We start from the raw sequence: 13,832 nt of genomic DNA on the forward strand, positions 1-13,832 counted from the left end.
ACACACACACACACACACACACACACACACACACACTCACTGCATATACCGATACAGTGAATATATTAAATGACAGAACAGTTTAAATATATCTATTTAAGATAGCCTTAGTTGGCATTATAATATTGTGTATTTCCATGTGTCTGAACATCTTGGTAGTTTCTCATGCCGGTATATGTGCTGCCATTTGGCTCCAACTCTTTCAAATCATCAGATTTTAATCTCAAGACACTAACAAGATGTAATTGTGGCCTCACGTACACCCACTGTCCGTGAAGATGCTGTCAGACTCTTCATACGCACATTTTTCTCCTTACAAACATTTGGTTTCAGGCTCGTTTAGAGACGTTGGGTGAAAATTCTTCGGTTCCCGCAAACTGTTGCCGCTAATGTTCCTTCAACAAAAGGCAAAATGAAAGCCATGCGCTCCCGTCTGCCTTTGGCTCGACTGAGATTTTCCACTCGGCCGTGCAGCAGGGTGATGCTGTCCCACCAGTGTAGCCGTGTCACGCACTTCCGTTGAGTGTTAAGAATCAAAAGCTTGGAGATATAATTTAATTGAGCAGAGGCAAAGTCGGATTAGCGTTTTTATCAATGTCCGGTGCACGATAATCAGTGTAGTCTGCGTCACCTCGCAAACTACAAGAGACATGAAGGAAACAGCAGGGTCGGACTGAAACCATAACTCAGGCTCCGTCATGCGAAACCATCTTCTAATTATGCATTAGTCATAAATCCCACCACTACGCTCATCTGGGCGGAAAGTTATTCAGATTACACAATATAAACATTTGTGACTGACCAACAAAATGAAAAAAATATGTTCATTGTAAACATTATTTTATAATTAGTTTTACATACAATTTAATACATTTTAAACACAAGATTTTAAACCTAGAAAATATCAGCCCCCAACTTACTTCCATGTAAAGCTATAGTGGAGTAATGTCATCCCGAGAAGAGAATGAAGTCCCCCTCCCTCCCGCCGCATGTTGGTGTTGGTGCATGTGGGTCTATGCATGTTAGTGCATGTGAATCCCAGCCTGTGAAACTGTCGGCCCTCCCCACGTTTGTAAAGCGAGTTCTGCCGTTTAAAACACGACACCCGGTTGGAGACGATAATTTTTGCCCCTTTTCCGTGTCTCAGAGCGCTGGATTTTTACTATTGCAGGTTATTAGTGTATGTGTGTAGTACATCGTCACAGCAGAGACCGAGTGTAGGTTATAATAATATTATCTCAATAAGTTAATACAATATTAGGTGAGGGGCAGTAGTCTCTGTCTCTTTAACCACCTAAACCTTATGATGTTTAAATGATAAGCTTTCACTCATCGTTTGGGATCAAAATTTAAGTTTAAGTTTATTTGAGAAAGTCCAACCACAATGTCCCGTCTCTTCTGTAGCTGGAGGCAGAGGCGGTGTTTCGCGCCATCACCATCGCCAGCCAGACCAACTGTCCTCTGTACGTGACCCGGGTCATGAGCAAGAGCGCCGCTGACATCATCTCACAGGCCCGCAAAAAAGGTAAAGATGTACATTATTTATTATATCCAGCTACCATCAAGTTATGAAATGTTACTGCATACGTAATGATGTGTTTTATGATAATAAACAACGGGTTCATGTGTATTTTACATGACAGTTACATAATAGTAGTGAATAACAAGTGAATAAGAGCATCACCAACAGCGGATTAATAAAAAAAAAGGGATTTGGATTAACAGGAACACATTTTATCCATGACAGATTTTTTAAGTTGTTCCATCCCTGTATCAGCATCTTTCTTTTGTTGACATTGCAGTGCTGTAGTACATAGCGTATAAAAAAAGAGAAGTATTGCAGTAATGGCCATCTTTGTACTACGAAAAGCCTTCAATATACGCGTTTCTCACTAAAATATGACAAAAAAATTATGTTGAGTCCATCTTATGATATTTTTTACATGTATTTCTCATTCAGCTTTATTTTGGTGACTTAAATCAATGCAAATCTGCTTGTTGGTCTAGGAGGGTCAAAGTGCAACACTACATCAGATCTGAATTGTAGAAATTCGAACTGTTCTGCACATTATAACTTTGAAATACCTTCCCTGCACCTATGCCCTGATAATAGGATGTTACTGTCTCCCCTGAGGTACAGATGTGGACGGTTTGCAGGCGTCCTCAGCTCTTGACTCTGCTTGACATAATGAAAACGGATGCTTTTCTATTATCAGATGTATATTCAGCTTGGTCAGTGTTTTCTGTGGTTCAGCTGTCACAGGTGAACCAAGAGGCTCCACTGGCCGTTATGGATTATGAAATGTACAGTCCAGGAAAAAGTTCGAAAAGGAAGAGTGCTGACGTCCAAAGGACATTTCCGTGATTTTATATACGCCCATCAGGTGCCTTTAGAGGCTTTTCACCTTTGTTTGGATCATGGAACATTGAGGTGTGAGAGAGAACATGAAGAAGTGTTAGTGACATGAATCAAACTCTGCTCGGCCGTGCATTGGAAATAAAGGCTCAGCTACAAATGAGCCAAAGTGAAATTTGCACATTGCCAAGGGTGATGTTTGGCTTTGGGCAGATTAGGCAGAGTTCCTCACCTGCAAACACTCAGCTGAATTACCGAAGCTTTTAGCCAGATTAAACTGCCGACAAATTAATCAGCGTCGATGCGACTCGTGTTTTCAAAGGTGCCAAGGATCTCTCAAATAAATCAATTTGACACACTCAACATTTGATACCCACGCGGATTTTTGCCATCGTTTCTTTTTCCAGGAAATGTTGTGTTTGGGGAGCCAATCACAGCCAGCCTGGGGACTGACGGGACGCATTACTGGAGCAAGAACTGGGCCAAGGCAGCTTCTTTTGTAACATCCCCCCCTCTCAGCCCCGATCCCACCACTCCAGACTATCTGAACACACTGCTGTCAAGGTACGTGTCACAACCACAGTAATACCGCTCAGAGTGTGAAGGTTGTGCAAAGACAACATAACAAAATGAAAGCATGATTACGCAGCATATAGTAACTGCAACTGCCTCACATGTTAATTCCTATCCACACTACATACTGCTTACAATGTGATCCACATATTGACATTAGCTGAAGAATTGACAATCTCACCAATTTGATTTTGATTTGATTCAAAGAATAATTTATGGTTTTTGATAAAAAACAATCTGTCATGTTCCGGGCGCTCATACATGGGGGTGTGCAATTTTTATGAAGATTAAAATACAGATCTCGTGAATTTAGGTTAGGGTTAGGGATCTGTGGTTTAGTTTTCTAATATGAAAAAGTATTGGAGTTTGTCACTGTTTGTTTATATGTTTACATGTTCTGTTACCTGTACATACAGAGGTCATGTATGACAGAAGAATTAGAAAATACTTTGCTTTAATAAGAAAAAAACTACGCTATGATAACTCAGCAGTTGTTACACAACAGGGGGACCGTTAAGTGAGTTAGACCGTCGAATGGAAACAGGAAACATTAGTAACGGTTTGTGCTGGAAGGACAAACTCTGGCACCAGGCGTGCGTTTCAATTACTCCCAGTCCTTGTCCTGTGTTGCTGTGCCTCAAGTAAACAAACATCACCGTTCCCGATCGCAAATTTTCAACGTAACTCTGTGTTCTCTCTGTTTCCTCGTCTGCCAGCGGCGACCTGAGTGTGACTGGCAGCGCTCACTGTACGTTCAGCGTGGCCCAGAAGGCCATCGGCAAGGATGACTTCACTCAGATCCCAGAGGGTGTCAACGGAGTGGAGGAGCGAATGGCCCTCATCTGGGACAAAGCTGTGGTGAGGAGAGCACTCAGAGGCTTCTTGTTCTTCTTTCTCCAAGTTTTAAAAACACGGGAGGAAAAGAAGAAGAAGAAGAACAAAAAGCAAACAAACAAGAAGAAGCTCACATTGTTTTTCGTCTTCCTTCGCTTGCTCTCTACGCAAATAATCATCATTTTTTTTTTCTCTTTTCCTCTTCAAGCTTTTAGCTGCAGTTGTAAAAATCCACATCTTTTTCATCTCTGCGGTTTCTTTCTTTTTTAATAGGGACGCTCTTGTTCTCTCGTCTTTTTACTATGATCACGTAAGATCAGTATTTTTCCCTCATCGCTCAGCTATCACTCTCCCTCCCTCCTCCCTCTCTCCTTCCTCTCTGCAGCACTTGGATCCAACACACTACTCTCTCTTGTTCTCCTTCTTGCTCTGTAGTCGTCACTGCATTAGTGCACTGCTCACCGACTGGAAGCACGTCGCTTCAGACAGCTGTGGACTGCCGGGCTTTTAGAAAGTTAAACTAAATCAATTTCCTTTGGGCTGTGAACACACAAAATCGACACTCTCACTGAACTTGGACTGAATGCAGCCTTTTGAGGCGCTGTTCAGATCTGTTCTTTTAATTTCGCACAGATCCATGGTAGCTATATCCCCATGGATGGTCATGAGAATGTTATGAATCCAGCTACTGCTGGATATGATATATTCACAGTAGAATGGCATTCAGAGAGCGCATACCTCCGCCAAGGCCTCCTAACTTCAAATATGCTGCATCAAAATACACACACTCTTAGATATCTGAACACTAAACATTCCTGTTTTTTTTCCTCCAGATCTCTGTTATTTCTTGAGGAATTCACAGAAATGTTTAAAAAACGCCCTGTTTCTTAATGATGAAGATCAGGAATGTTGCTCCAACATCTAATGGGTTTTTCCCTGAAGTTTCGTAGGAATCCGTCTTATAATTTTTGTGTATTCCTTGTGTATAATAGCAGAACCTCCTTGGCCGAGGTAATGACTAATCTGTCTGGGCTATATTTAGACGAAACATCAACATGCATGTAAGATGAAAGAAGTACTGCAGATCTTTTTGAAAAATGTATTCTTTCCCTTTTTTTCCCACCCAGACTTCAGGTAAGATGGACGAGAACATGTTCGTGGCAGTGACCAGCACCAACGCAGCTAAGATCCTCAACCTGTACCCCCGGAAGGGCCGGATCGCCGTGAGCTCTGACGCCGACCTGGTCATCTGGGACACGGACTCCATCAGCACCATCACTGCCAAGACACACAACTCGGTGAGTGCACAGTTCAGAGTTTGTCTGAGGATTTGTTTCAGTCGGAATACACCTCTCAATTTACGGCACTTCTTCTGTCCTCCTCCTCTTCTTTAACACTTCAAATTATTGACGTTCTCCATCAGTCTAACATGGTTCAGAGCGGCCGAAAACAGAATGACATTGAGGTTTTTGTTTCAGGTGAACAATGTGGTGGCTGTTATTGATACAGAAATCCTGATAGCGGTGTCAAAGCAGCATTTTGCACGGATAACATGTGACTGACTAAATCATACGAGCGGGAGGAGATTAAATTCTGTCAAAAGAGGATGGATTAAGGCACAATATGAGATATGAGATAACAGTAACATCTGTGAGAGAGAGAGAGAGAGAGAGAAAGAGAGAGAGAGAGAGAGAGAGAGAGAGAACATTATTTTTGAGCCTTTTCCAAAAAAGCTCACTGCTCCTCTCAGCGGAAATTAAGTCTCTGTGGATGTTCGCGACTAATGCGAATCACGCTGCACTCGCCACATGACCAGCGCTCGTCAAGTTGATCCTCACTAAATACCAAAAAAAAATATGGATTGATGAAACACAACGGTTTATCCAAAATACAAGAAAACACTGCAAACATTTTCCACAACGCCCTGTACACTCTGACAAATGAACCTCCAGGGGAATCGATGTGCTGTTTAATCAAGAGGTATTTCCTTCCTCTATATCACATTCATTTGCGTTGATCCAAAAATATTCCCATGATTGGAAAAACCATAATGGATTTAAAGAATGTTGTTCAGATTGTGTTACAGTAAATAGCAATATTTCAAATACTTGCACAGGCCCCAGAGATTTGGAACATCTGCACACACTGCCTGTTGGACAACTACTCATTTCATTAGTAGAAAACAGATTTGGGAAAAAGACGTTTAAATTCATGGGAAACACGCAATATGAATCAGAAGTGGAAGTGGAGCGTAACCACCAACCCCCTCCTTTAAATTCCACTTTCCTTTTCTTATACTCAGATTCTTGTGTTGCGCCCTGGCCCGTGGGTTTCAGGTGCCGTCCTTCAGTCACTGCTGGAGGACCATTTGATTTTCATATATTCATATTTGGAAAACTCTATTCACCTGGCTGCAGTTTGAGTTATTGGCAGCTGTTGCTCCATTCAAAGTACATCATCGTAAGCAAATTAATCCTCCCGTTATGTTACTTTTTCCAAGGTCAGTGTAGTGTGTGTTACACGGCAGTAACAAGAAGTTCCCTCTTAAAAGTCTTTACCATCTGCAACAGAAACAAGCATATAAAGTCACTTATAGAGATGTTTTCAATTTCTTTCATTTAAAATGAGTATAAAACTCAATCCACAGAGAAATGTTATTAAGGTGTAACTTCACCCCGAAGTTTTGGCCGAAGTGCTTCTGTCACTGCAAATTCAAAAATGCCCTTAGACTTAGACACGGCTGGCCGTGGTCTGGGAAGCCCCCCCTACTTCGATGTGATGGTTTAGATGTTGAGTTTCGGTGTAGATTTTAAAAATGGGATTCAAACTCACGAGCAGTCGCTGGTGGCAGGTCGTTTACACTATGTTAGTATTGGCTCTGAAAGGTCTAAGACAGTTTGAAACACTAGGTGGCGTCGTGAGCTGTTAACCCATAAATGTAGTTTTCTTTTATACATTTGGTCACAAATGTGATTTTAAAACCAGCAGTAATGTGTTTCATCAAAGAACAGTCATTTGATTTTGTTTACAGCTCAAAAAACACATTGCGCAGTATCTCTTAAATTGCACTTAATGATACTTAGTCAGTCGTCATGTCCTCAGAGTTATATTAAAAAAGAAAGTGAAACGAGATGAGAAACTTGAAACTGTGAATTTTCACGTCTCAGATGTTTTTTGTCTATGTTTTTGTCCTCACTCTGTAGGTCTAAGACGAGGGTCCTCACAAAAACACACACACAAAAACACACACACACACACACACACACACACACACACACACACACACACACACACACACACACACACACACACACACACACACACACACAAATACATACACTATAAGTAAACATGGCACATGTGAGTAACGAGGTTTCTACCATTACACCGACATTAGAGGTTCCCAAACCCAGGAGGCAGGAAATGAATGTTCGAGCACAGATCCTACTTTCACAGAAATACATGAGTGCGTGAACCACATCCTAAGAGTCTCTATAGCTTGGTCGTATGAATGATGAAGTTAAAGCTTGTCATTTTTACTTTTCCCTGCTGTAAGGCCTAACCGTTGTTTAGCAGGAGTGAAAGAACATCGCTCTGTCTCCATAAGGAGGAGCGGAAACAGGGAACTGGACTAATAACATGCCTTCTCCAAATGTGGAGTACATCCACTGAGGATCCGTGGCTTCTTACTTAATGATGTCACCCCTCTCATTTCCTGCTCAGTCCAGATTAAATAGCAGAGAGAGAGAGAGAGAGAGAGAGAGAGAGAGAGAGAGGAGAGGAGAAGACTGGAGCACGGCAGCTCCCAACTCCTATAAATCTACCTTAATGGACGGTCTGATGTGAGGCCAAACAGGAGCAGTTTACTCAGGAATGCCGTCTCCTGTTCACTATATATAACTTAGACTGCGCTGTGTCTTCGTTTGTTATCGGTATGGATCCACATCTGTTCTGCAGCGCTTGTTATTCTTTATATAAATGCATGCATGCACATAAGGATATTCCGACACACAGACAAAAACAGGCAGCAACACAGTCTTTATGGACGCACACTCAGCTCAGGCATGACATCATGTTTGGCTCACGCTGAGTCGTAGTCATGTCCTGTTCTGGCCTGGATCTGGATGGCAGCAGAAAAACAGGGCCGTGTGCAGAGGAAATAAGCAACAATGGAATGAGGGGAGGGGACAGCGAAAGGTTAAGAAAACAATGCAAGATTCCGTGAGGAAGAGAAAGACGGGATTGGAAAAACAGACAGAGACAGGAAGAGGGATGAGTGAATGAAGGAGGCGAACAACTGGAGAGAGCAGAGGGAGGAGGGTGAGAGAGAAGGAAGGAGAGAAGGAAAGTGAGTGAGAGGCAGGTGTTGCTATGTCAATAAGAAACAAGGTGATGAGTGAGAGGTCGTGAGAGAGTGGAAGAGAAAAACAGCTCCCCCTGTTGTCTTCTTCATCTCCTACATCCTTTGTTTCATCAGGAAGGTTAAAGAGTCCATGTTTTTGTTTTTGCTCTCAAACTTGGTTTAATCTGTGAAATTGTATTTCCTTTTCAAACCACGCTCTGTGAATTTTAAGCATTTTATCATATGACCACATGACAGATAACCAACCTCTGCTGATTCTCATTCTTGTCATTTGTCTAAACTTGTGCTTCAGTGTTGAATTGATAAACATGTTTATCTTTTGTGCATCTCAGAGCTTTTTACTCTTAAATGGAAATGCCTTGATTTTTGTGAAAACCTTTGACATGTGTTTACTTTATACATATTTTTACAACTGTATATTTATACATGCAATAGATATTATGGATAATTTATTTTCATCTATTTTTTGTTGTTGCTTTGTAATAATCAAATTTATTCATGGCTTCTTAATTTCTACTGTTTTGCTACCAACCTGATTTCTCTCTCAGGTATATAATGATTCTATATTTGTGCTCCAGGCTGCTGAGTACAATGTCTTTGAGGGCATGGAGCTGCGTGGAGCCCCACTAGTGGTGATCTGCCAGGGGAAGATTGTCGTGGAGGATGGGAACCTGCATGCCATCGCTGGCGCCGGCCGCTTCATCCCCTGCACTGCCTTCCCTGACTTTGCCTACAAGCGAATTAAAGCCAGGAAGCAGGTAAATCTGGTTTTACTGCTTTCACGTCTACTATGTGAACTTTATCATCATCATCGTCATTTTGTCAAATCTCCAAACGAAAGGCAAACTCTCATACCGAGAAATTAAGTTGCTGAACATATAAAGTAAAAAATAATCCATGCTGAAACTCCTCTGAACAGAAGGTTGAGCCATCGCGCTGCTCATCACTCTGTTGAACCACCAGTGCCAAAAACACCACAACTAAACCTGCTTAGCACCAAAGATGGGAGAAAGAATAATTGTTGCTTTCGATAATCACACATGTCATACGTTGCTGCTGTGGCTCAGGAGGTAGAGAGGGTCGTCCACCTCTAGAAGGTCACTTGTTCGATCCCAGGCACCTTCGGTCTGCAATCTGAAGGGAACTCGTCCAAGGTACTGAACCTTAAACTGCCCCTGACGCCTGTGACAGCATAGGATGACGATGCACACTGCATCTAGAAGGTGCTTATGATTTGTACAGTGCTGTTACTGATAGATGAGACTGGAAAAACACTATATTTATTATTTACAGAAGATAAGAAGTCAATTGGATTGTGACATATGGGAGTTTGGGCTGTGATACAAGCTACAAGGATGTTTCAAAGTGGGTGGGATAAGATGGTGTCAGTGATACAGTCTGACATCAGCCTCCTGAGTTCAGCCACAGGCTGACGGCTGCACTTTTACTAAATGTTGAAGGAGCGTGCAGTGAGGGTGGTCGAGGCTTTGTCATCATGGCTTTTTGAATTTGGATAACTTTCCAAAGAGAGCGACCGCACGCAGTAAAAGAGTTACCAGAGTCCACAGTTAAAATGAGCCTAAAAGTTGTTTAGGCAGGTTGCCCTTGTTATAGGAAAGGGCCACAAGGTAGCCGAGTCTTTCCCGTAACCGGAACGTCACGGTAACAGCAACAGCCAATAATGTAGAAATAATATTTAAGTTGTAATTATAGTTTCTAACAATTTACAGACCTACACTACTCTTAGCTCAATATAAAAAACCAGAACCTGGCTAGCTTAGCTTAGCATAACGACTTTAAACTGGGAGAAACAGCGGAATCAGTCAAAAAGTAACATAATTGCTTAAGATAGCAAATCACTGTTCTAGATCTTGTTGGTTCAATGCAAGTGTTGAACTGTCTGTTGTTTTCTTGACATCCCAGTGAAGACTAGAAGTTCCTGGTGGCTTCAAATTTAGTGTTCAGACATGAGAAAGACAGAAAAAGTGTCTTTTCCAAAACAAACAGGGTTAGAAGACAGTAACAATATGTGAAGAGGAACAACACTGTAAATGTGAAGTGAACTGTTTTACAAATTACAAACATAATATCCGACTGTGAAGAATCCAAGTTAAAGTGCATCTGGATGGAATACATTACATGGCTCTCACAGTAATATTCCTTCAAACCACAAGCAGAGCGGTTGTTAAGTTGCTGTACCTCGTTGGAAACAAAGGTCACAGGGCATTAAGAGTTTATTACAATTATAAGTTTAACCACTTCATTAAAAACAGGGAAAGCAGACCCTGCACTTTAAACATCTTTTTATGGCCGTAGAAATCGCCTCGTGTAACAGTTGAGAAACATGCTGATGAGAAAAAGGAGCCGCGTGCTGTTTATCTTGGTAGCAGTCACTATTTTGCTTTCTTCATTCACAGATGTCTCTTTTTAACTCTTCACAGAGCCTCCAAGTCTCCACTGAGCCACAGACAGACAATGACCCGTTCACTACATGGGGTTTCAGCTTGATTTAAAGCATACAAATCCTGAATGCCGTGTTTTTTTCTCTCTTGCTCCGGTCTGTGAAAGAGCTTGCCTTCCTGTGTCTGTGTTTGTATTTGTGTGTGTGTCTGTTGATGTGTAAATCTGGAACTGGTTCCCGGCAGGAAAAAAAAAGGCTTTCCTGAAAAATGCATCTATCATTCCGACACAAACAACCATGTAATTCTAAACAGGTGTGGGCTCGGTTGCGTTCAGTGTTTTGTAATGCCAAACGCCATAATGTCATTCTTTGTTCCATCCTTTTTTTCTCCCTCCTCCTCTTATGCTTATTATGTCTCTCTCCACCGCTCACCATGTCTCTTCTTCTGGTTCTTCCTGCAGCTGGCGGTCCTGAGAGCAGTGCCCAGGGGAATGTACGATGGCCCGGTGTCCGAGTTCTCCATGTCCCGTGGAGGAACCCCCTCTGCCTCGGCGCGCACCTCTCCCACCAAACAGCCCGTCAGAAACCTGCACCACCAATCTGGATTTAGTCTAGCAGGTAACCCTGCTCTCTGTGGTGAGCCCAGCTTCTTAATATGACCCCCACCTCTTGAACACGCAGTCCTTCCTCATCTGTTGTTGGTCTGTATTGGTTTTTACCAGTGGAGCGTGCATGTGCACCCATGGAATGATGCATTAGGCATTAACAACGATGAGGGACAAAACCTCAGTGAAATAAAGGTTAGCATTGTTTACCCTACAAAAATCTGTCATCTGACGTCATCTCCCATCCCCCAGGCGGGCCCGCTCCCTTCGTTTGAGAACCACTGCTGGAGAGAAACCTAATAATCTTTCATTACCCAGTCTCAAATGTTATGATGTGCACAGTAAGGCATGCATCTGTCTGCAGTGCGTCACGCTCCTGAGCAAGAAGTGGTCGGGTTTACATGACGATTTGTCAGTTTATTCAGGTCATTAACTTGGCTGACTTTGGCTTCTTGGAGATGTGATGAGGCACTAAGCTGACATCATTAAGTCCCATTTATATTCAGGCAGTTACAGTAGGCTTCTTCCCGGTTTTCGCTTCATTGTGGTTTTAACGTGACGTCAACATTACTCCACAATTAAAACCGCACAATGAGTACGTTGATTGTACGTTAGCATTCAAGTTAGTGTGACTCTCTATTGTGCACATTGCTCTAAGAAAATGAGGGCTTCTATCACCCTGCATTCTTTCATGTATTTTAGAATACTTGGATTTTTATTTGTATTTTGCCTGCAATCTCCCTAACTCTGATCAGTGTCTCATCTCCAAAGAATGCCCCTGAAATCCTTTTCTTCTCCTGAATCACTCTTAAAATATCTCACACCTCTCCGACAAACCACTGCAGGCTCTGAAGGACTCTAACCACAGCTCACATGTTCAACCAGAGTAGGAAATGAAGTTTTCCCCACAGATGCACTCATTGCAAATCACACGGGATGTTAATGTTGGCTCAAGGCCCTAAAATGTACAGCCTACCAGATTTCAGTCCAGCCATTTGGACACGGTCTGCTAAGGAGGCTTGTTTAATTTGAGAGGTCACAACACCACGTAGTCACATCCCACATCTGCTCCGTTCTGCAGAGCCGCTGAGCGACGGTTTGATTCTGCCCGTTCGTGAGGTCAGCACCGGATTAGCTTGGATTTAGAAAACAAAAGTGAGAAATTGTACTTGTCAAGCTACCAAATGTACACACGAGTTACTCACGCAGCAGATAAGTCAGTGTTTCCACAGTTTTATAATCAAACGCAGCGGCTGTAGCTATTAGCTCGTCCTTCCGTCCTCCCCCGACGGACTAAACGTGTCCATGTGCAACCTTGGGTAACCTGGAGAGACTGCAGCTGTATCCAACGTGATCCTGGAAGTCTCTCTGCCAAATGCGCAAACTGTTTTTAATGGTTGATAACTCATTTGGAGGGGAAAGTCCACAGATTGGCGTTTATCCTTTGGCTGTAAAATACAACCTATGTTTACAAACGTGGCTGATGTGTGATACCTCACCGATGAAAAAGGAAGGTGACCTTCGCTGGAAAGAATTTGGAGCACAGAATTGACTGTAAAGGGGAGTAAGGCTCCTGGTTTTTCCCAGGAGTTGTAATTGTTAGGCGTTTAAGTATGTGTGTGTGTGTGTTCTACTTGTGCGTACGTGTGCACATGTGTGCGTGCTTCTCAGAGTGAGTCAGTCTAATATCTATTTTAGTTGTTTTTTTTCCAGGGCCACCACCTGCAGAGTTGATTTACTTGTCTGGAGCGGAGATGTGAAGGACTGTTTGCTTAGATGCAGAGTGTATCACAGCCTGACATCATTGGACTTTCCATTTATACACTCTCTGATAATTGGTTGCAGCAGATAGACGCTGGCTCATCCTTTGGAAAAGCACCAATGCTCAATGTCAGGCTGTAGCTTCTTTTTGTCAGTGTTTCAGCAGCATAAATACCATATATCAAACAATAATAGTGTGTCTTGAAAACCCTCTGGAGCACGGAAAGTAATAATGTGAGTATGTGACAGCAATTTTTCGTGCGGCACCAAATCTGTTCTGTGCAGAGTAAGTCTGAAAGAATTGACAAATGGTACCAGCACCAGTTTCCAGCGGAGAGCACAGGGAGATAATAGCATCATCAGTATCTGTAGAGTCCCAGAGGTCTCCTTTGTGATTTATTAAATCCGTTTTATGGCATTTTCTGTAGCCAATGTCCCTCCTCTGTCACAGGAAGTCTTTGCGTAAAGACACAACCTTGCTGTATCTTTGTCGATCACATTTAAGGAAAACTACTAAACAGTAAAGCAAACTGCACATTATTCCCACTGCAGCAGAACTTCTCCAATCATAGAGTGCGTGAACACTTAAAGTTTCCTTGAGACCTTTGTCCATTTTCAGGGTAAATCACAGAGGTTCAGTCTATGTGAAAGACAACATTTTATTTAACTGCACTATAATATTTAGTACTGTATGGTTATTCCCAAATCTAGGGTTGGGCAATAAAACAATATCAATAACTAAACACAGTGAGGAGATATAAAACATAATTGATCAACCTCAGATCTATAAAATGTTTTGCTGTTTATAATGTAACAAAGAGTTTAAAACCAAAACCTTCATTCAGGAGCAAATATCAGTCTTTAAACTTAAAATAAAAATCTCTTCTTAAAAGTATTTTATTGCAACATGTTTATGAATGTTTGCAGCATATTGTCATT

The 13,832-nt window shown here is 42.1% G+C and overlaps 1 protein-coding gene across 3 annotated transcripts in view; it reads left to right on the top strand.

The window, feature by feature from the left end:
- Nucleotides 1-13,832, top strand: part of dpysl3 (dihydropyrimidinase like 3) — a 38,646-nt gene that overhangs the window by 22,676 nt on the left and 2,138 nt on the right. For 2 of the 3 annotated variants that reach the window (XM_034606559.1, XM_034606561.1), the window contains exons 8-13: nucleotides 1,405-1,525; nucleotides 2,764-2,920; nucleotides 3,646-3,787; nucleotides 4,891-5,061; nucleotides 8,705-8,884; nucleotides 10,989-11,163. In XM_034606559.1, the coding sequence (XP_034462450.1) occupies nucleotides 1,405-1,525; nucleotides 2,764-2,920; nucleotides 3,646-3,787; nucleotides 4,891-5,061; nucleotides 8,705-8,884; nucleotides 10,989-11,163 (946 nt within the window). The remainder of the gene's footprint in view (nucleotides 1-1,404; nucleotides 1,526-2,763; nucleotides 2,921-3,645; nucleotides 3,788-4,890; nucleotides 5,062-8,704; nucleotides 8,885-10,988; nucleotides 11,164-13,832) is intronic. The other variant, XM_034606560.1, reaches the window with a different exon arrangement.

This window comes from Hippoglossus hippoglossus, chromosome 14 (genome assembly GCF_009819705.1).
Source record: "Hippoglossus hippoglossus isolate fHipHip1 chromosome 14, fHipHip1.pri, whole genome shotgun sequence".
Classification (NCBI taxonomy): domain Eukaryota; kingdom Metazoa; phylum Chordata; class Actinopteri; order Pleuronectiformes; family Pleuronectidae; genus Hippoglossus; species Hippoglossus hippoglossus.